Genomic DNA, 20,662 nt, shown 5'->3' with positions numbered 1-20,662 from the left:
TTGTCTCTCTTCCTCAGCTCCTCATGGCCAGACTCATCTGGAACCATCTTTTTCCTTTCCTTCTCTACTGCCTATGCCTCCTCTAGACCCTCAGTTCCCCCCCTAATAATTATCTCACCAAACTTCCCCTCTCTCTGAAATTTTCCCCACTCCCTTTTCCTCTGAACTTATCAGAACCTGTCCCTTTAAAATTAAGCCTTCTGAGGTTCCAGAAGCTAAACCCATAATTTCTTATATTCCCTGAACTAAAGCTGACCTGCAAGCCACAGTCAAAAATATACCGAAAGTAACTGAAGATTGTCACAGATTTGCTGAGGAATGTAATGTAGTCATTCAAACTTATCAACTTGGTTTCTCTGACTTACCTTAGCTAATTCATAGGTTTGTTGGTGATGGCCAGACCCAGCATTGGATCAGAAGTGCTAACTGGGAAAATCCTGAAAGGTCTCTAGGATAACAACCAGGAGATCAGCCCTCTAACTTATTATATGATCAGGCTTGAGCAATCACTAGGTGACTTCATTGAGCAATTCCTAGGGTTTTTCCAAAGACTGTCAACTGGAACAAAATTCAGGCTTGCACACAAAAATCTGATGAACCTGTTCATTACGATTACAATTGAATTCAGATTAATTTTACGCAAAATTTTGGTCTTCCTCCAGATGTTGATTCCACCTGGGTAGCTTTTAAATCCATGTTTATTAATGGGCCAAAGTGGGATCTTTCCTTTCTAATAAAAAGGACCAGGATGGAATGGAAAACTATGTCCCATCTAGTTTTGATTAATCTGTCAAAACTGCTCTCTCACACTATAGCTGAATCACCTAAAAGGAAGACTGTCTAAATTCTTAAACTTCAACTATAGCAAATGAAGGCTCCTAAATGAAACTAAAATCCTCCTAGTTTCTGGTATTATTGAAAATAGCCAGGATATTGGAAAAGAAACTGTTACAAATTTAAGTGCTTTCAGTGTCTTCAGCCCTCTGACTAACCTTTCCAACATCCTCCAACTACTCAGTGACAGGCTCTGAAGAACTATAGGGGCTCTTCCCAATTCTCCATCTTAATCAGCTTAAAGAAATGTTTCTCAAGATTGGGGTTGAATCTCTTCCAGTCCTAATTGACACCAGAGTCACACACTCAGTGCTCCATCCCATTACTAAAAAGCAGCCTCTGCCTCCGAGTACTAACACAGTTCAAATAGTGGGGATCTCTAATGAATCTCAAGAGGTTCTTGTCTCTGAACCTATTCCCTTTCCTTTAGGCCCTTTGAGAGACACATGTATTTTTCTCCTTAGCTCCTCTGCCCCTACCGATTTATTAGGCTGAGACTTCTTGGAGAAGTATCATGCTGGAAATTCTTTCTTCCAAAAGGAGGAAATAATCTAGAATTTGACAGTAGCCATCAAAATCACCAACCAGGTAAATTAAATGACCCCTTTGACATCTTTTATTTGTTCTGTCTCTGACAGTTCTAGAGCAGATTTTGGAAACACTGATCATTTGTCCCTTTTGAATCAGCCACTGCCATCTTTATGGGCAAAATCTCCAACTGATACTGGCAAACTTCAAAGAGCACCCCTTCCCATCAAGATTCAAATAGATCCCTCAAAACCTCTTCCCAGAATTAATCTATACCCTATAAGTAAAGAAACCCTTCAAGGCATAAAGCCTATAATAGAAGATTATAAGGCTCAAAATCTCATTATGCCTGTACTAATTCCTGTAAGGATGCTATTTTACCTGTGAGAAAACCTAAGGGCTGAGGGTAGAGAGGTCTGTCCAGAACCTCTGAGCAATAAGCAACACTGTTATCGCTAGACACCCTGTTGTTCCTAATCCTCAGACAGTTCTAACATCCATTCCCACTGGAAGCAAATTCTTTACTGTAATTGATTTATGCAGTGCATTCTTTAGTATTCCACTTGATGAAGCTAGCCAACACCTTTTTACCTTTACTTGGGAAGAAAAACAATTCACCTGGACAGTAATCCTCAGGGTTTTACTGAGAGTTCTTCTTATTTCTTGTAAATCCTGAAGGTTGACCTGGATGATATAAAGTTTCCTACAGGTCTACTTTGTTGCATATGTGAATGATGTGCTTCTTTGATCTTCTAAAGCCTACTCACAGGAAGACAGCATCCACTTTCTAAAGCTTTTAGCCTTAAAGGGACATAAGATTGCCAAGGAAAAAATTGTAGTTTGCCCAAACCCAGGTTTGATATTTAGGGCATCTGGTATCAGAACAAGGGCTACACTTTGAGACAGATAGACTTCATAGTGATTGAGGAACCTGTTTTACAGGCCAGGTACTTCAACAAGTCTGTGGCATCAATCCTCTGATTTAGTTGATCACAGTAATGGCATTATTAGACCCAACTGGCAAAATTTGTAGAGGTCATACAAATACCTTGGCCCAAAGCATTGCTATTGGTCCCTCTAAATCTCAGATCTACACTTTTTGTAACTCAAAAATTCTCACCCATTGAAACAGTCATAGGACATCCAACACACTTGTTACTGCTTTTCTTGACCTACAACTGAAAAGAGGAGAGATACTCCAATAATGCAAGGGCCAAAATGTTCCTATTAAAAATAACCACATTTTGGTAGAGCAATCTTTTTACAGTGCACTCTCAGGAGATGAAGACCTTAAGCATCACACCTTGCAACTTGAAGGCTTTATCTACTGGAAGAGACACCTCCAGAAGAACTTTCTTCAACCTTATCAGAGAGGCCCCTATCACGTATTGCTAACCAACCCTTCTGCCGCCAAAATCCAAGGAATAGATTCTTGGAGTCATGTGACACGCCTAAAGAAAGCACCAAATTCTGAAGGGACCTCAAAAAGTCTGGTGACCTGAAAGTAAATATTTCCCAGAACTGAAGCAGACAACAGCTGATGAGGCAGCTTTCTGAAGATATTTGGACCAGGTCTTTAGGAAGTGTATTGCCAAACCTTTGACAATGACATAATGCTTCAGATGATCTCCAATGTCTATGATTTTGATAGCATATGGAATTGAGACAGAAAGTGTCTGAGAGTTCTCCCTTCTACCTTCCCTTGTTACTTGAATATGACCTCAGTAGGTTTCCAATCTGTGCATTCCCTTCTGATATGAGACCCCACACACGGGAAAGGTCCTTCCTGGCACTGAGGGACAAAAAGCCATTGAAATTAGAAAAGCTGACTCGATCAGTGATGCTCTGAGAGAAAGATCATGATCAAAAGGGGGACATATAAAAAATTAATAAGCAGAAACCACAATTAAATAGATTTGGGAGACCAGAGGAAGGTCTCATGCCTTGTGGTGACAGCAGAGCCCAACAGGAAGAAGAAAGACTCCTCCTCTTTCCTGGCAAGCACTCAGCCAATGAAAAGCCATGGACTATTTGTTTACTACAGCCCTCCCAACTTCCTTTTGCCCTCCATAAAAGCATTCTCCTTCCGTTGCTGTGTGGGGACTTACAAGGGGCTCACCATGGTTGCAGACCCTGAATTGCAGCTTTCTACTGATCCTGAATAAACCCATCTTTGCTGGAAAAGCATATGTCAATCTATTTGTTTTAGGTCAACACTTCCATCCTTGTTCTCCTTAAAACTTATCTCCAAAAGAGCAGCCAGAGTGTTCCTTTTAAAGAAAGAAGTCATGTCATGTCACCCCTCTCTCAAAATTCTCCAACGGCTTCCCTCTTTTCATGTAAAAGCTCACAAAGCCCTATGTAATACAGCCCCAGTGGCCTCTCTGATTTCACATTGTAACACTAGCCCCTTCAACCTCTCTTTCCCACATTGGCTTCCTTGTTGGTCCTTGACATGGCACATATCGTACGCTCCCACCTCAGGGCCCTGGGACCTACTGTTCACTTGACTTGAAACATTCTCCTAGACATCTGCCTGGTTTGCCCTTTTATCCCCTTTAGGTCTATGCTCATATGTCACCTTATCGGAAAGACCTTCTCTAACAGTCTTTTATAAAATCAAAACATCCCTTCCCCAATACACACACACACACACTCACCCCTTTTCCTCTTATCCTGTTTTATAGATTCTCAGAATGTAGCACTACCTGATATTTGTTCAATACTTATTTATTCTGTTTCCTGCCTCTCTCCCACCTAAAGTGTAAATTTTCCTCGTTGTTTCCAGAGTTCCTAGAGCAGTAGTAGGTGCTCATTAAAATTTTATATTTTCTGAATGAATTAATAAAAGCCTGCATCATCGTATAGGTAGTGTAACTTTTACAATTACATGGGGATGGTAGATAGGGAAGGATAGAAAGAAAAATAAACTTAGAATTGCAAAGAAAAAATACGTGTCCCAGAACGCTGCCTACCAACTGTCTTAATTGGAAGAAGTTGTTTACCTTTTGGAGCCTTAGTTTCCTCATCTCTAAAATGCATATAATAACCGAGATCATAATAGAGGAACATAGGAGAGAACATAAGTAAAACATAAGTAAAAGGAAAGTAAAAGCCCTTGCAAATTGTAAAGACTGAAAAAGATACAAAATTGTTATTGAAGACTTTACTCTTATTTTTGCTTTACTGAAACCCTGCGTAGATGAGAAGATAGTTGCCAAGACTTCATCATTTTAGGAGCACCCCAAAGGCAAACTCAACAGCAATTTAGATGAAGTTGAGTGGAAATAAAGGTGAAAGAAGAGATGAACAAATACAAACAACAGAAGAGTATGGTAACATCAGCACATCAATAGAGCCCTTCATATATGTCAAAGAAGATCTTACCTGTATATTGTCCATCAAGTGTGATTTGGCCGAAATCCTGATGCCTAATCGCGATTATCTCATGCCATTTGCCATCAGTATATTGTTTACCATCATCATTAGTTGTGGTAACTTCTACTGCAGACCCCTTAAGGGAATGAATGAGGGGAAAAAAATCAATGAGTGAGTATATCTGTTACATACACATACATATATATTTGTATATTTGTTAAAAAGCAACTGGCAAATTTCAACATGATCCAGATGCAAGCATGCACACATTTCAAACAGAACTCAAAATTAAGGTTGATACATCCTTCTGGCTTTTCTCTGATGTACTTCTGTGTCACCTCAGTGCTCAAATCTGAAAAGAGCTTCTCTTTGGAATAAAATATCTTACAAGTACCCTTGGATTTCGAGTAACTATACTCATCAGAAAGGTAATGAATTTTCTATTCTAATATTTTAAATTTGGGGGCAGAAATATAAAAAAAGGGAAGAATTTAAAACTAATAAAATACTATTCAAATAATATTGTTCTAAAGATAAGGAAATGTCTGGCAAGTTATTTTCTTTTACCTTCACTACACTACATATAGCAAGAAGGAATAAGGTTCACTTTAAAAATTAGTCAGTTACTAATGCCTTGAACATAGTATAGCGGTTAAACTTAATACTCAATGCTTTGTAGTCTAAATTCTAGCATTTATATTTTTGCCTAAGGTAATAGTATAGATAAAAATGAGTTCCTAAGTGGATAAGACTAGGAAATGGCAGATATTAAGAACAGATATTAGCTAAAAGGAGGTGAGGATAAGGAAACAAAGAAAAGCAGAAGAGAAACATTTCATCTTAACACTTTAGAGCTATGTATATTCTGGTTAGCACAATGATACTCTTTTTATGTTAGTGAACACTTAAGACTAAGTAAAAGAGATTTCAACTTTGTCACCATCATCATTTGCTACTACTGTGGTTAAAGAAAAAAGAACCAGAAAATTACTCTAAACCTTCTAAATGAAAACAATTTTTTTCTTTCTTTCTTAATAAAGTAGATCTCTCTAGCAATACTTAACGTCACTCAATAAAAATTTTTTAAAAGCTAAAACTAAGATTTGGTAAAATATTACAAAATATATTTTTAAATTACTTGGACTGTTTCACCAAATTCTAATAATCTTGGTATACTGTTTTTCAAAGAAGATAAAACTGATAATTATCTGATGCAATATGGTGAAGATTTATGTCACAAAAACTGCAACGTTAATCACACCATCTTCAGTAAAACATTTCTGTTTATATTTCCCTAAAATAGCTTCAGCAGTATACCATGTCCATTCTATGCATTTAATTGGCTCCTGTCAGACCTCACACAAAGCATGACAACATGTGTGACATACAGAATTTCATATTACCAAAAAAGAGCTTTTAATTTCCCATGAGTAGGAGTGGGTTGCTTCTCACGTGGACAATATCCCAACTTTAACAGGCAACTCGATCAGCTAGAAAGATGACCATTTTGGTAAGTCCTCGAATCTTTGTAGGTTGATTTTCCTTCTATCTCTTTCCTCTACATGTTCTTTTATTTTCCTCAACCCTATTTCAACATTTTAATATTTTACAAACACACATTTCATTATCGTAGTTTAATAATTAAAACCAGAACTGGTGTCGTGCCCAATTAATGTGCCCTGGTAGCATGCCCATTAGTTTTTCCATTAGTGAATTCAACAATACTAATGGGATTACTAGCATGGGATGCTAATTGGGCGTGACATAAGAAACTGGCTTACTTCTTAGCATACCCTTGCTAATGATGAAATTAATGAGCATTTTATTAAATGCTGTCTCATCAAAGTGTACTTAGTTAGCGTTAAAATTGTTACAGACGATGCTGCATTCTAAAGATCAGGTGTCTGAGTAAGTGGTTCTTCATATCATGTTTGGCGACAGTCTGAAGCATTAATGGTTCTCTACATCGAAATCACATTGACTGGTGACACATTCAAGTACATAACACACAGCCTCAGTATGCCAAATTTTCTTCATACTTAGAGGAACTTAGTGTATTATTCATTGATGATCATTTTAAGATTATTTTACCTCACCAATGTTAAGAGAATAATTCTGTGATCAATTCTGATATCATATGATGCAGTTTATTTTTTCCATCTGGAAAATATCAGACATGTTAAATAGATGCTATTCGGAATTTTTTTGAAAGCTTTCACTTTCACCGTTTCCCTAAGTGAAGTCAGAATGTTGTGTGAATTTCCTGTTAATGTCACTGAACATAAAACATTTAAATGAGAACCACGAGTCATTACTGGTCAATAAAATATCATCTGATCAAGTATTTCCAAATTGAAATTAATCTAATGAAAATAGGAAGACTCTAGCTAATTGTTAGAGAGAACACAAACATACAGCAATTAAAAAATGGAGCAACTTTACTGACACTTAACAATAATTCTAAAGTGTTCAGTTTATGATAGGCAAACATATGTCCTGTTGTAAATATTATGAAGAATCTTTCCCCTTTCCCCCAAATATTTTTTCATAGAATGAATCGGATAGTTGGAAGGAATGCCAAATAAGTTTTTACACCTCTATGTAGAATTATATTGTTATATAAAGAATTCGTTACTTAAGTTTATTAAGATATTTTAAAAAGAACAAAGTACACAATGATTTCAGTTATTTTGAAACTACGTGTTAGAAAGTAACTTTAAATTCCTACAAAATGCTCTTTCCACAACTCAAAATTTAATTATTTTGAATGGATTCACGAAGAGTAATTTGAAAATAACTATCGGTATAAGTCAAAGTATCTAACTGACAAATGAAAACAAATAACTAAAATTGTTAAATTATCATTAAAGAACTGGAAATTTTATCCTAGAAAATGGGTAATTTCTGCAATTATGAGTACTATTTACCAATAGCTATCAAGCCACTCAGTCAACCAATCAGTCAACAGAACTTTATTTATTTATGAGTATATCTACTATGTTCCAAAGACTGTACTGAGCCTCAAGGATGTATCTGGGGACTAACAGACAGACCTGCCCTCACTGGATTGTACACTCAGATAAGAAAGACACAAAGAGCAAATAACTACTTGTCTGATGAGTACAATAAGGTGTTCATTAGATAATCTTGTATCCTTTAAAGACAAAAGGAAAGAAAACTGGCTTAAAGTGGTACCTGAGTTATTTAAAATATAAATACTTTGAAATGTCAATGGGGGACGTATAAAACAAACTCCTAAGCTTCTTTAAACTTGGGGTAGCTCTAACTTTGTTCAAGAAGTTGTATTCATGACACAGAGTACAGACTTGTGGTTGCCAAAGAGGTGGGGATGGGGGAGGGAAGCATTGGGAGTTTGGGATGAGCAGATGCAAACTATTACATATAGGATGGATAAACAACAAGGTCCTATTGTACAGCACAGGGGACTGTGTTCAATATCCTGTGGTAAACCATAATGGAAAAGAATATGAAAAATAATATATATATGTATAACTGAGTCACTTTGCTGTACAGAAGAAACTAACACAACATTGTAAATCAACTCTACTTCAATTAGAAAAAAAAGCTGTATTCATATTCCTACCCCAAAAGAGAAAAAAAATGGAAGAATATTCCAAATATTCTCCATTCCTCAGTTTCAACAATTCTCTTTGTCTGATAATATGTGGGGCTTTCATTAAAAAGTTAGCAATATGTCCAGTTAACCTGGATAAATTCCTTCGTGGTGAGGAAGGACCAGTCCTGGCTAGCTTGAGCTCATGGACTTATGTACAGACAGCATCACAAGCACTCAGCGTGATACATCTGATCACATTTTCTCCAATGTATCTTAAGACAGTCCGGCTCAACCAATGCCTTACTTTCTTTTGTATAAATTAATTATCACTTTCCTGAAAATGTAGGTAACTTTTGCTTTATAGAGGGATATTATTATTCCAGGTAAAAATGCACTTGTAAGGCATCATTAAACCCTGTGCATTCCCCTGGTCCTCCAACTTTGGCTATAACAATTTCATTAATGCTTGCCTGGCAGGTACCAACTTTGTATACAGGTTATGATTTGGGTATATAGGGCAGGGACAGGCAGAGGGGAGCACTCTAGGCCATTGTCTGAGGGAAGAGGGGGAGGAAATGGTTGGCAATGCCCTTGTGAATGTTTCCTTGAACTCTGCTCTGGTCTACACCAGCCTGTCTATGTGATCATTGAAAAGGGGATGAAAAAGATGAGATGGAGAGAGTTTTCTGGCAGCCAGTCTCAGGATCGTAATGGCAGTAATGTGGCTGCGCAGAGTTAAGCATTATTTAACTTATTCCCCTTCCTATTCTGCAGAATCTGAAGCTATCACATCTTTTAGAAAGAGAAATAACACTCAAAGAGATGGCAGTCATGTTTCAGTTCTGGTGGAATCATTTTTGGGTTAACTCTGCAAAGACTTTGCCCCATATGTTTAGAGTATATTGTGGGTGGGGGGTGGGGGGCAGGCAGGGCACATTTATTAAATACTCAAGACCTGTGAACAAACCCGTGGCCACTGTATGATTACAGATGTAGCTCTGGGGTGTGAATGGTCATCTGGAATCACACTCACAGACACCAGGATGGATGTTTATGAGGGTGTGACCGATTGTATTATAAGTGTGAGGCAGCGTGAAGCCACCCTGGCACACTGCCCTGTTCAAGTCCAGCAGGACTCTGTACTCCAATCTTGGAAGGGGGGATGTCTAAAGAGAGGACGGCAGGAGTGGCATTTTGTTCATTTCTCGATTCCGTGTTTCCAACTCATAACTGCCCAGCACAGTGCCTGGAATATGACACATTTTTAACAATGTTTCATTGAACAAAATAAACTAAATCCAGTGTCAGTTCTATCACTAGATCACTATGTGACCCTAGTTAAGACACTTCATCTAAAGCAGGGAGAAAAACAATACCTACCTCAGGTGGCTACTTCAAGAATGAAATGAGACAATCAACATGAACCCACTTTGTGTACTTTTAAAGCTCTATGAATAAATGGCTATATGATTAAAGTTTTTCTCCATCTGGCTTGATCTCAAATATACCTAGGTATTAACAGGTTGAGGTAGAAGAAGAAGAACCAGATTTTTTCTTTCTCATTGATATTCTTCTATTTTACTGGATTGTTTCCTTTCTTTTCTGTTTTTTGTTGATATTTACAATTTAGCACTTAGTCTTTTTTTTTAATCTTGTGAATTGTTCTTGGAACATTTTCGTTCTATTAGTAATTAATTTCTGTTGTCACAACATTTAAAATCAAATATTTTTGTCCATTTATTTTATGAAAACAAGAAACCAACATAACCTATACCCTTACTGCCTCCCTACTAAGTTGATATCTTTAGAAACTTTTAAGTCACTCATTTCACCCCCCCCCTTCAACTCTTAGTAATTTTAGCACCAAACAATTATCAGGGCTTTTTTTTTCCCCTTTGCTGTGTGTCTCTTCTATGTCAAAGATTCTTTGGTACATAAAACACATTTCTAGTCATTTTGTCATCAAATACTCAGGTTGGACTTAATATCCTTAGGTTTATTATTCACCACTACTTCTCCTCTATATTTCAAATTCTTTATTTTTTCCTTCCGATTAGAAGCCTTGCTGAAATATTTCCTTCCAATATGGTGCATGGATGGTATTTAAACTGAATCTCTGGACATCAACAAGCATTGTTCTTTCATGTTGAAAAGCTTGGTCACAGATTAGCTGTATAACTTTGGTAAAATTAATTTAACCATGACTCAGATTTTCACCTGTAAAGGGGGATAGTGAGTACCTGCTTTATAGAGTTGCTGTGATGTTTAAATACGTGTGTGTGTGTGTGTGTGTGTGTGTGTGTGTGTGTGTTTATGTATAGAGAGAACACTTAGAATAATGGCTGGCACACAGAGGTCCTATAGAAGAACAAGCTTTGCTTAATCTTGACTATAACTTGATGAGCCCTTTCAAAAAATTTATAATCAAGTCTATTAAATCATATATTCTCTCCTATTTTATATTTCATTATCTTCGCCCATCCTTCTTCACCTTGTGCATGTGTTTTTTGTTCTCCTTTAGAATTTCTTCTTAATATTAGCATCTTCCTTCATCTTTCTTTATGTTTTCATATTTTTGTTATGTATTTTGACCTAGCAATCTGAGGCTCAGCAGTCTCTCTTCTAATTAATCTACTTAAAGGATTCAAATGAAAAATAATATTTTCAGTTCCGTAACTGAATCAACGTCAGTGTGCTGTTTTTGTTTTCCTGATGCCATCTGCCTTGCCTTTGGAAACAGCGGCTTCTTAGCCCTTTCTCTCTGGATGCTGGATCTGCTTAGGTGTGATGCTATTTCTTTTTGCTTATTCATTGCCCACCTCTTGGCATCCCTTAAGAAGCTGCCATTCTAGGGGACACCCAGGGGTCCTTGGGCCTGAGGACCTATAGCGGTCAGGCCAGGGGGTTATCAGGTCGCTGTCAAAATACCAGGAATAAACCTTTCTTTCCCTGGTCTTGCCAGTAGCCAATTCATGGCTCGACCACTTCCTAACACAGGAACGACTCAGTCTGCCTCTTGAGGGCTTCTGCAGGGATCCTGGGTGATGCTCAGACACACTTGGTCCAGCAGGCCCTGACTTTCCTCTCAAAGGTGAGTGGGTCTCCAGGATGTAGGAAGCTCTTGGCCCATGATCCCTTAGATACAGAGGGGAAAAGCTGTGCCTCCTTTAATAATAGAACATTAAACATTTATTTGGCAAGCATAATTTATGTCTTAGATCAGCAGTTTTAAGTTGAAAACCTGAGAAAAATCTTTGACATAGTCTTATTCCTCAGTTACTCACAGGTCCAACACAGTGCTTAATGGCAAATGTTTACGAACCTTCCTTTAACTGAAGTGAAGACAACTATGCAATAGTTTCCCATTGCCCTCAGGAAAAATTTAAATCCTCTCAAATCCTTCCCAGGTCCTAAGTTACTTAGTCTCTACCCAACTTTTCAACCTACCACTGTTCTCTTTGTTCTGTACGCTACAGCCACATTAGACTCATCTCAATGTATTGAATATGCCATGTTCTTGTCTAACTCAGACACTAAATATTTGCTGTTTGCTCTGCCTGGAAATTTTATTACAGATCCTACCCTCATCTCCCATCAGTATTTCCTCTGGCCTGCCCCACCTCAAACACATGTCCTCTTGTATAGACATATACTCTTGTCCTGATCAACTTTTCCTCATTGTTTTGCATCTCAGTTAAATATCACATTTGCAGAGGAGACAGACAAGTTAAAAGAAAGACTCTTTACTTTATGCTCTCATCACACACAGCATCATACTTGTCTTTCGTAACAGTCGTGAATATTTTATTTTTTTTAACTGTATACTACCTAGATTGTTTCATAGGGGCATGGTCATATTTAACTTTAAAACTAGTGTAGTCTGCAATACCCAGCCCGATAGCACCTGATAGACGCTTAAATATTTGCTGGTGAAGAAAGAAAAAGAAAGAGAGAGGGAGGGAGGGAGGGAAGGAAAGAAGGAAGGAAGGAAGGAAGGAAGGAAGGAAGGAAGGAAGGAAGGAAGGAAGGAAAAGAGAAAGCGAAAGAGAAAGAGGAAGGGAGATAGAGACACAATTTTGCTGTCAAGGAAAATAAAAACAGATCTATTCAAATGCATTTAAAAGTTTTAATCCTCATTATAAGGTAGCATATGGTTGTTAAGCATGTAGATTCTCAGTCAGACTATGTGATTTTGAAGCTCTGCTATTTTAGCTGTGGGCAAGTCAAATCACTTTTAAGCTTCTTTTTCCTCATTGCTAATGTGGAAATAATAAGTACTCACCTCTAAGGTTTTGGTGAGGATTCACTGTGAAAACATAAGCACTTGATACCTGGTAAACTCTCAAAAATATCAACTCTTATGATTACTCATTTACCTGAGGATCAAAAAGAAAATAAGGGCGTCCATTCTTCAACTGAATTGCGAAATACTCTTCCTGATTGCCAGGTGATGCCGCAAAGACAATCAAACCTTCAGGCACCCTCGTTCGAAAGCTGGCCTTAATGCCTGGGGAGACAAGTGCAATCAGCGAATCAGTGCTGGGTTTTGTTGATTCTTTCTGATAAGCGTACATTTACTTTCATTATTATTTATGATGTAGTGAGTACAGTCAGGGAATTATACACAGCAATGCACTGGGATGGTCCCAGCCATTTGGTTTTAACTGTATCCCATTAGGAATGCCAACCCATACTTGGAAACTCAAGCCTGCACTCCCGCTAATCAATATATAATGAAGTTTAAATATATGCAAAACTCATCAACATAAAAAGATATGTTGTCAACCCAAAATTGGACACCAGGGGATCAATGCGGTAATATTATCAGAGTCATAAAAATAAATGGGTTTTTGACATGAGTGAAAGAAACACAAGAAGCTTTGTTTAAAATACTTATGAAGTTTAAAGAACTTGTCCAGTAGTAGAAGCTAAAAACGAGAAAAATCTGCTATGAAGTGGTCCACGGAGCCAATTTCCTGGGATGCCATCCTGTAACCAAATGGTCTGCAGCCTTCAGAATTCCAGGGGCTCCACTCACCCTTCAGATCAGCTACCAGCACTGCCCATGACACACAGTGTTCCTGTCTCTCAGAAATTACCCCTGCTCAGGAAGCAGGGGAAGCATGCAATAGTTCTCTATGATGTCTTCGCACTACCACCACCTGGCCCAATCTCCATTCTACGGGTATCCCACCCACTCAATGCGTACTATCAAGCTCTTCCTCAGTGTAAGACATTTTGTTAATGTACTGAAACTGGCAAAGAAGTTTAAGATCTTTGCTCTCAAGAGTTTCCAGTTTAGTTGGAGATATAAAATGTGTGTGTCTTAACAGACACATCGTACAGGGAGAATCAAATAAGAGGTCAAGAACATACATGAGAACCAAATGACAGCTCAAGAGCACAAAACTGAATAATTAATGTCTATTGATTTGATTAGTAATATAGTCAACCAGGATTGTGTAAGTTGGAAGGGGACAGAGCTGCCTTCATGCTGGTCTGGTAACCAAAGTTCCCACATAGCTGAGGGATTTACCCTGGATTCAATAGACTACAACAGGTTCCTGCAATCAGAAACCATGTCTGATTCATCTTTCTACCCCTGGAAATCACACGGTGTCCTGGTGTACTTAGTAAATGGATGTGAAGAAAGGAGGTGGAAGGTACAATAATGGTAAGGAAGATGTTTTAACACAGGTGTGGAGGCAGGAGGTCAGAAATCATTTTGTGAGCATCAGATTGTCATTTTATAAAATACATTTTCTGTGGAACAGTAACATTTGTTGAGTACTCTGATACACAATAAAGAAGAAAAACTAACAAGCCGGTGCCTGACATTAAATTCTAGTTGGTGAAAAAGAATTAAAAAAAAAAAACTGTAGTGAGGTGTGATAAGTGATACAGACCTGTTTACAAGATATAATTTGATTCAAAGGGGTTAAAAAAGGTTTCACAAGGAATGAGATGCTTGAGCTTGTTTTCAGAGAATATGAAGGACTTTGGAAGAAACTGTATAAAGGCCTGGAGGCAGGGAAAATATTAAGGAAAGTTGGATGTGGAGGAGGCAGTTAAGAGATGAATCTGGAGAAACAGGCAAGACCCCATCTCAGGCCATATATAGACGATCTGGCTTGAGAAGTTTGAGTAGAAGAAAAAGATGGAAAGGAAGATTGTGTCATAACTATCTTTAGAGTGAATTATTTTAATACCAGCAAAGGCAAGTCTGGCGTGTGGGCTTCAGACTTTCCAAAGAGGCAACTCAAACTTCTCCTGGCCTTCTCAGCTTCTGAATCTTTGTCTTCTAGATTTTATGCTTTTGGTCCTTTTCAAACATACCTGTCCTACTCATTTTGATATTTCATTACTTCACACTCTCTGATTCTCTTTATCCCACCTTGTAGGATATTACATTTTTGATGTTAGATTCAGTACCTGGTCCAACCTGGCACCTCTCTCACTTCCTAGAATAAGATTGTTTGTCCCTATACATCACTTTTCAGTATCCAAACTCACTTGAACCCCTGATACTAGCTTTATTACTCCACCTCTCCTACTAAGTGGACTAAAAATGTTGGAATTTATCCTGTAGACAAAAGGAAGGCTTTAAAATTTGGGTGGAGGAAGGGAAGAAGATGCTCAAAGTCAACATGAAGGCAACCAAACTAACAGTGGAATGTCTGGAGGATGTAGATAATTTAACTACAGAAGAACCAGCTAGGATACTGCTGTGCTTTGGGGGAATAAGATGATAAGGATTTTAATTAAGGACTGACATAACTAAATGTATTGAAAGAATGGAGTCTATATATTTCAGAAGAGAATCCTTAAAACAAGTGGTTATGTGGTGATGATGGGGGTAAGATGGTCAATTCTTTTCATCAATTACTGAGGCAAAAGTAGCATTATTAACAGAACTAGAAAGGTCAGGTACCGAAGACAATATGGGGTTGAGGATATAAGCTCCATCTTGGGCACAGTGAGTTAACAGAACTAGAAAGGTCAGGTACCGAAGACAATATGGGGTTGAGGATATAAGCTCCATCTTGGGCACAGTGAGTTTATATTAATGATGTAAAGGAAAAAACTATCCATCATTTGGAAATGAGAAACTAAATCTCAGAAGAGAAAATGGGGCTAGAAAAATAAATTGGCAATCACCTGCCAATAAATCATGTCCCTGGGAGACAGAGCAAGGACCACTGGGAAAAATGCCCCAGACTTAAGAGAAGGAAAGAATCGGGACAATAATAAAGTTAGAACAATCAGGATCACATTGTAAAATGGAAACATAGGTAGGAGAGAACTTTAAGAAGGCAAAGTTAGTTAACTGTGTAAACATTTCCTATAGGTCCAGAATAATGAGAGCTGAAGAAAAGCTCACAGAGCTGGTAATTACTATCTTTTTCAATTGAGTAGAACGAGCAGAGTCCAAACTGCTGGGTGATAATTTTTGATGGAATGGATGAGTAGGCAGCGGGTATTGAGGTCTCACTAGAAAAATCTGGTAGAGAATGAAATGGGAGACATAGAAACAAATTATTAGGGTGACACAGTCAGATATAAGGAGGACACATCTGCCAACAAAAGCAAAGACATGGCCAAAATCTGGTGTACCTTCTGACTGGAGAAAAATCATATTTCTATCAACTCTTCTTAAGCTTCTCTCCTTTTGTTTCAGAGTGGCTCTCTTCTACAGATGGCTTACCTTTCTGTGACCATTTTAAAATTTCATATGTGGTATCAAATACTATAATTAAGACTATTGCTTTAAAATTAAACAACTGAAGGTTATTTCATAAAAATAGCTACAATTCAGAACATGAAGACAACACTCTCTACCAGGGTGCTGTAGGCATCTACATGGTGGTAACCAGGGGAGCAAAAGCCAGGATTTGAATGAGGGAAGAAAATAATAATTGCTCAGTCTGGGAATACAACTACTCATCCCCAGTTGAAGGGAAATTTGATGAATGAAATTATGAATCACAATAAGAATTACAGAAATATTTAGCCAAGTTATACTTGGGAAAAAATCAATATCATACGTTATTCAAGAATATGCATGTGCATATGTTTTTCAGACACACCATTTAATTTCCAGCTTTTACACTTCCATAACACAGAAATGTTATATAAAATTTAGCCCAACTAAAATAGAATACACAGATCAAGGGGTATTTCTTGTGAGAAATGAAGATTTAGTAAAGTAACTTGATTTGCTGTCGTATGGTCAAATTGTTTCCTTACATTACAAAGATTTATAATGAATGAGGGGTTTTTTTGCAAGGAAAGAAATTTTAAAAATGCACACTTCCATTGAAACATCATGTTCTTGACAATGTTGTAGACATTGATAAACCCTATCTTTTGAGCCAAATGCCTTAAATCATGTAGTCAATCATATGCTTATACATCCCCATCCGCTGACTTTAGGCTCAGCCACGTGACTTGCTTCGGGCAAAGAAATGGAAGCAGACATGTGGTACCATGTTAGAGAAGAAGCTTTAAATATATACTGTGTGACTGATCTTGACTCCTATGTTCTCCTGTGCCTCATGAATGTGCTTTCATCCTGGGCTCAAGAATAAGAAGACATGTGGAGCAGAGCAGAGCAGTACCAAAGCATTTTTCTTTTTAGAGGTTTGCGTTAAAGAGACATGCTGACTGAAATGGGCAGAAAAATAAATATTTCTCACTTGCTAAAATTTAGATTTTGATGCAAAGAAAACAGGAGATAGTCTAAAGTTCAATTTTTTCCTTCAAGTATTTGGGGAAATGATAGAGCATTTTTCTATGTCAATAGAAAAATTTATTCATTCATCCAAGGAATATTTTTAGGAAAATATACTTTGTGCAGCCACCCTTCTGGGCTATTGGGATACAGAGATATATAAAAGAGACATACATCCATGGCCTCACATTTTTAAAAAATCTGAAAATCCAAGATCCGCATGGAAATACTTAGCTTTTATGTAAATGTGTTTGCAACTTTAAAAATTTAATCATAAAAACAGTACAGTGACAAGCCCATGGAATAGGCAGATTTCTTAAACAATACAGGTAAAAGTATAATAGAAAGGGAAATGGTTATAAATTGTATTAGGATTAAGAACTTTTGTCTAAGAAAAGGCACAAATAAGAGAGTGAAAAGGTAACTAACATAACAGGAGAAGATATTTATAATATATATTTCTGATAACATACATATCCAATAAAAATATATATAATTCCTACAAATCAATAAAAAAAGATGAATGACTCATTAAAAGAATGGGGACAAATGGCTCTTCAAAAAGGTGATGTCCAAATGACAAATAAATGTATGAAAAAGATGCTCAGCACTGTTAGTCATCAGGAAATGCAAAATAAAATGCAATACCACTAAACACCCACCAGAATGGCTAAAATAGAATAGAAAATACTAAATATACTCAAGTACGTAGAGCAACTAGAATGCTCATAACTACTAGTGGGAGTATAACTGGTACCACCATTCTGAAAAACTGCTTGGTAGTACTTATTAATTTATATCTCCTAAATATATGCATACCTTTTGGTCTATCCATTCCACTCCAAGTTATATATCCCACCCCCACCCCCCCCCACACACACAGCTTCAGAAAAATATACAAGTATGTATATAGAAATACTTTTTATTATACCATTAAAATGGAACATACACAAATGCCCACCAACTGCAGAAAGGATAAATAAATGAAGTATAATATAGCAATGAGAATGAACAAAATATAGCCACATGCAACTACAGGCATGAATCTCACAAACAAAATATTGGATTAAAAAAAATGCTAGGCAAAGGTTTCCCTGGTGGCGCAGTGGTTGAGAGTCTGCCTGCCGATGCAGGGGACACGGGTTTGTGCCCTGGTCCGGGAAGATCCCACATGCCACGGAGCGGCTGGGCCCGTGAGCCATGGCCGCTGAGCCTGCGCGTTCGGAGCCTGTGCTCCTCAACGGGAGAGGCCACAGCAGTGAGAGGCCCGCGTACCCCCCCCCCCAAAAAAAATGCTAGGCACAAAAGAATACATATTGCATGATCCCTTTTACATCAAGTGTAAAACCATGCAAAATAAATCTATGGTATTAGAGGTCAAGATAGTGGTAATCCTGGTTGGGGTTTAGAACAGGGCACAATGCAGAGGTTCTGGGGGATCAGTACTATTCTATTTAGTAATTTCGTGCTGCTTACATAAAGCTATTCAGGTTTTAAAATCTGTCAACCAGTACACCTATGATTTTTGCACTTTTCTGTTTGTATGTTAAACTTCAATACAAAGGTTTGCTGAAAATGAAGAAATAATAGAATTACATAAAATTCAAACTATAAAAGCTGAAAGTGAACATTCTCTATAGGTTTACCTGTCACCCTCAGAGAAACTACTACCAACAGTTTGGCAAAGTCTCAGAAATATTTATACACATGTATGTCATTGTTTATCTGTTTTTTCTTTACTGAAATTGGATTGCATCACGTACACTAATCTGTAAGTTTTTTTAACTTTTCAAAATAAAATTGCATATATTTAAGGTGTTCAACACAATAATTTATACATATACATGATGAAATGATTACTACAGTCAAGCTAATTAACATACTCTATCCTTACATAGGTACTAATTTTTGTGTGTGATAAGTGAATCTGATATCTATTCTCTTAGCACCTTTCCATACAGTATTATTATAGTATTATTAAGTATAGTCATCATGCCTATACATTAGCTCCCTAGGCTTTTTCATCCTATATAACTGCAACTTTGTAGTCTTTGACCAACATCTCCCCAGTCCTTGGTAACCACTATTCTACTCCCTGTTTGTACAAGCTTGATTTTTTTTTAAATTTATTCCACATATCAGTGAGATCCTACAGTATTCATCTTTCTCTATCTGGGTCATTTCACTTAGCATAATGCCCTCCAGATTCATCCATTTTGTTGCAAATGGTAGGATTTCTTTCTTTCTTGCAGTTGAATAATATTCCATTGTACCTGTTTGTGTATGTATGTATATTTTCTTTATCCATTCATCCACTGATGGACATTTGGGCTGTTTCCATATCTCAGCTATTGTGAAAAATGCTTCTGTAAGTGTTTTTCACTTTGTAACATAGAGCAGATATCTTTCCACTTCAGTTCACAAAGATACGTGATATTCTCTAATAACTAAATACATTTACATACTTTATTTTATAATTTTATCTTAGATAACATTTAGTTGGTTTCTAATTTTTTGATATTAAAAGTAGTATTGCAACAAGCAGTTTTGCTTGCATATTGGTAGGCTCTAAGATAATGTTCAGTCAAAGAGATTAATTTTTAAAAATTTTACTCATATTGCCATATGGTCTTTGAAAACTAATAATTAATTCAAATATTGGGTTGGCAAAAAAGTTCATTTGGTTTTTCCGTAAGATGGCTTTAATAGCGCTTAGTTGTCTTTAACATCATTCGAAACAATTTTGTTAGACTGCATGTGACAGCTGTCATATCAGTGCATATTTAAAAAAAAGATATCAAAATTGGTGAATTTTTATGCAGGCATTTTAATGTTGAAGATGGAAGAAAAAAAGCAACATTTTCAGCATGTTATGCTTTATTATTTCAAGAAAGGTAAAAATGCAACTGAAACACAAAAAAAGATTTCTGCAGTGTATGGAGAAGGTGCTGTGACTGATTGAACGTGTCAAAAGTGGTCTGCGAAGTTTCATGCTGGAGACTTCTTGCTGGACGATGCTCCATGGTCACGTAGACCAGTTGAAGTTGATAGCAATCAAATAGAGATATTAATTGAGAACAATCAACGTTATACCACACAGGAGATAGCCAACATACTCAAAATATCCAAATCAAGCATTGAAAATCATTTGTACCAGCTTGGTTATATTAATCACTTTGATATTTGGGTTTCACATAAGTTAAGTGAAAAAAAATTCTTGGCCATACTTCCCATGCGATTCTGTACTTACACATAACAAAAGTGTTCCATTTTTAAAACAAATTGTGACGGGCAATGAAAAGTGGATACTGTACAGTAATGTGGAACAGAAGAGATCAAGGGGCAAGCGAAATGAACCACCACCAACCACACCAAAGGCCGGTCTTCATCCAGAGAAGGGGATGTTGTGTATATGGTGGGATTGGAAGGGAGTCCTCTATTAGAAGCTCCTTCTGGAAAACCAAACAATTAATTCCAACAAGTACTGCTCCCACTTAGACCAACTGAAAACAGCACTCGACAAAAAGCGTCCAGAATTAGTCAACAGAAAATGCATAATCTCCCATCAGGATAATGCAAGACCACGTGTTTCTTTGATGACCAGGCAAAAACTG

At 37.2% G+C, this 20,662-nt stretch overlaps 1 protein-coding gene across 2 annotated transcripts in view; it reads right to left on the bottom strand.

Moving 5' to 3' along the window:
- Positions 1-20,662, bottom strand: part of USH2A (usherin) — a gene marked incomplete at both ends in the record, with an annotated part of 756,807 nt that overhangs the window by 456,823 nt on the left and 279,322 nt on the right. For both annotated transcript variants that reach the window (XM_079697601.1, XM_079697602.1), the window contains 2 exons: positions 4,750-4,876; positions 12,694-12,824. In XM_079697601.1, coding sequence (XP_079553727.1) covers positions 4,750-4,876; positions 12,694-12,824 — 258 coding nt within the window. The remainder of the gene's footprint in view (positions 1-4,749; positions 4,877-12,693; positions 12,825-20,662) is intronic.

Source organism: Hyperoodon ampullatus (genome assembly GCF_949752795.1).
Source record: "Hyperoodon ampullatus genome assembly, chromosome: 2".
NCBI classification, from domain to species: domain Eukaryota; kingdom Metazoa; phylum Chordata; class Mammalia; order Artiodactyla; family Ziphiidae; genus Hyperoodon; species Hyperoodon ampullatus.
The sequence above is the reverse complement of the archived record's forward strand: the minus strand, read 5'-3'. Positions and strand labels throughout refer to the sequence as shown.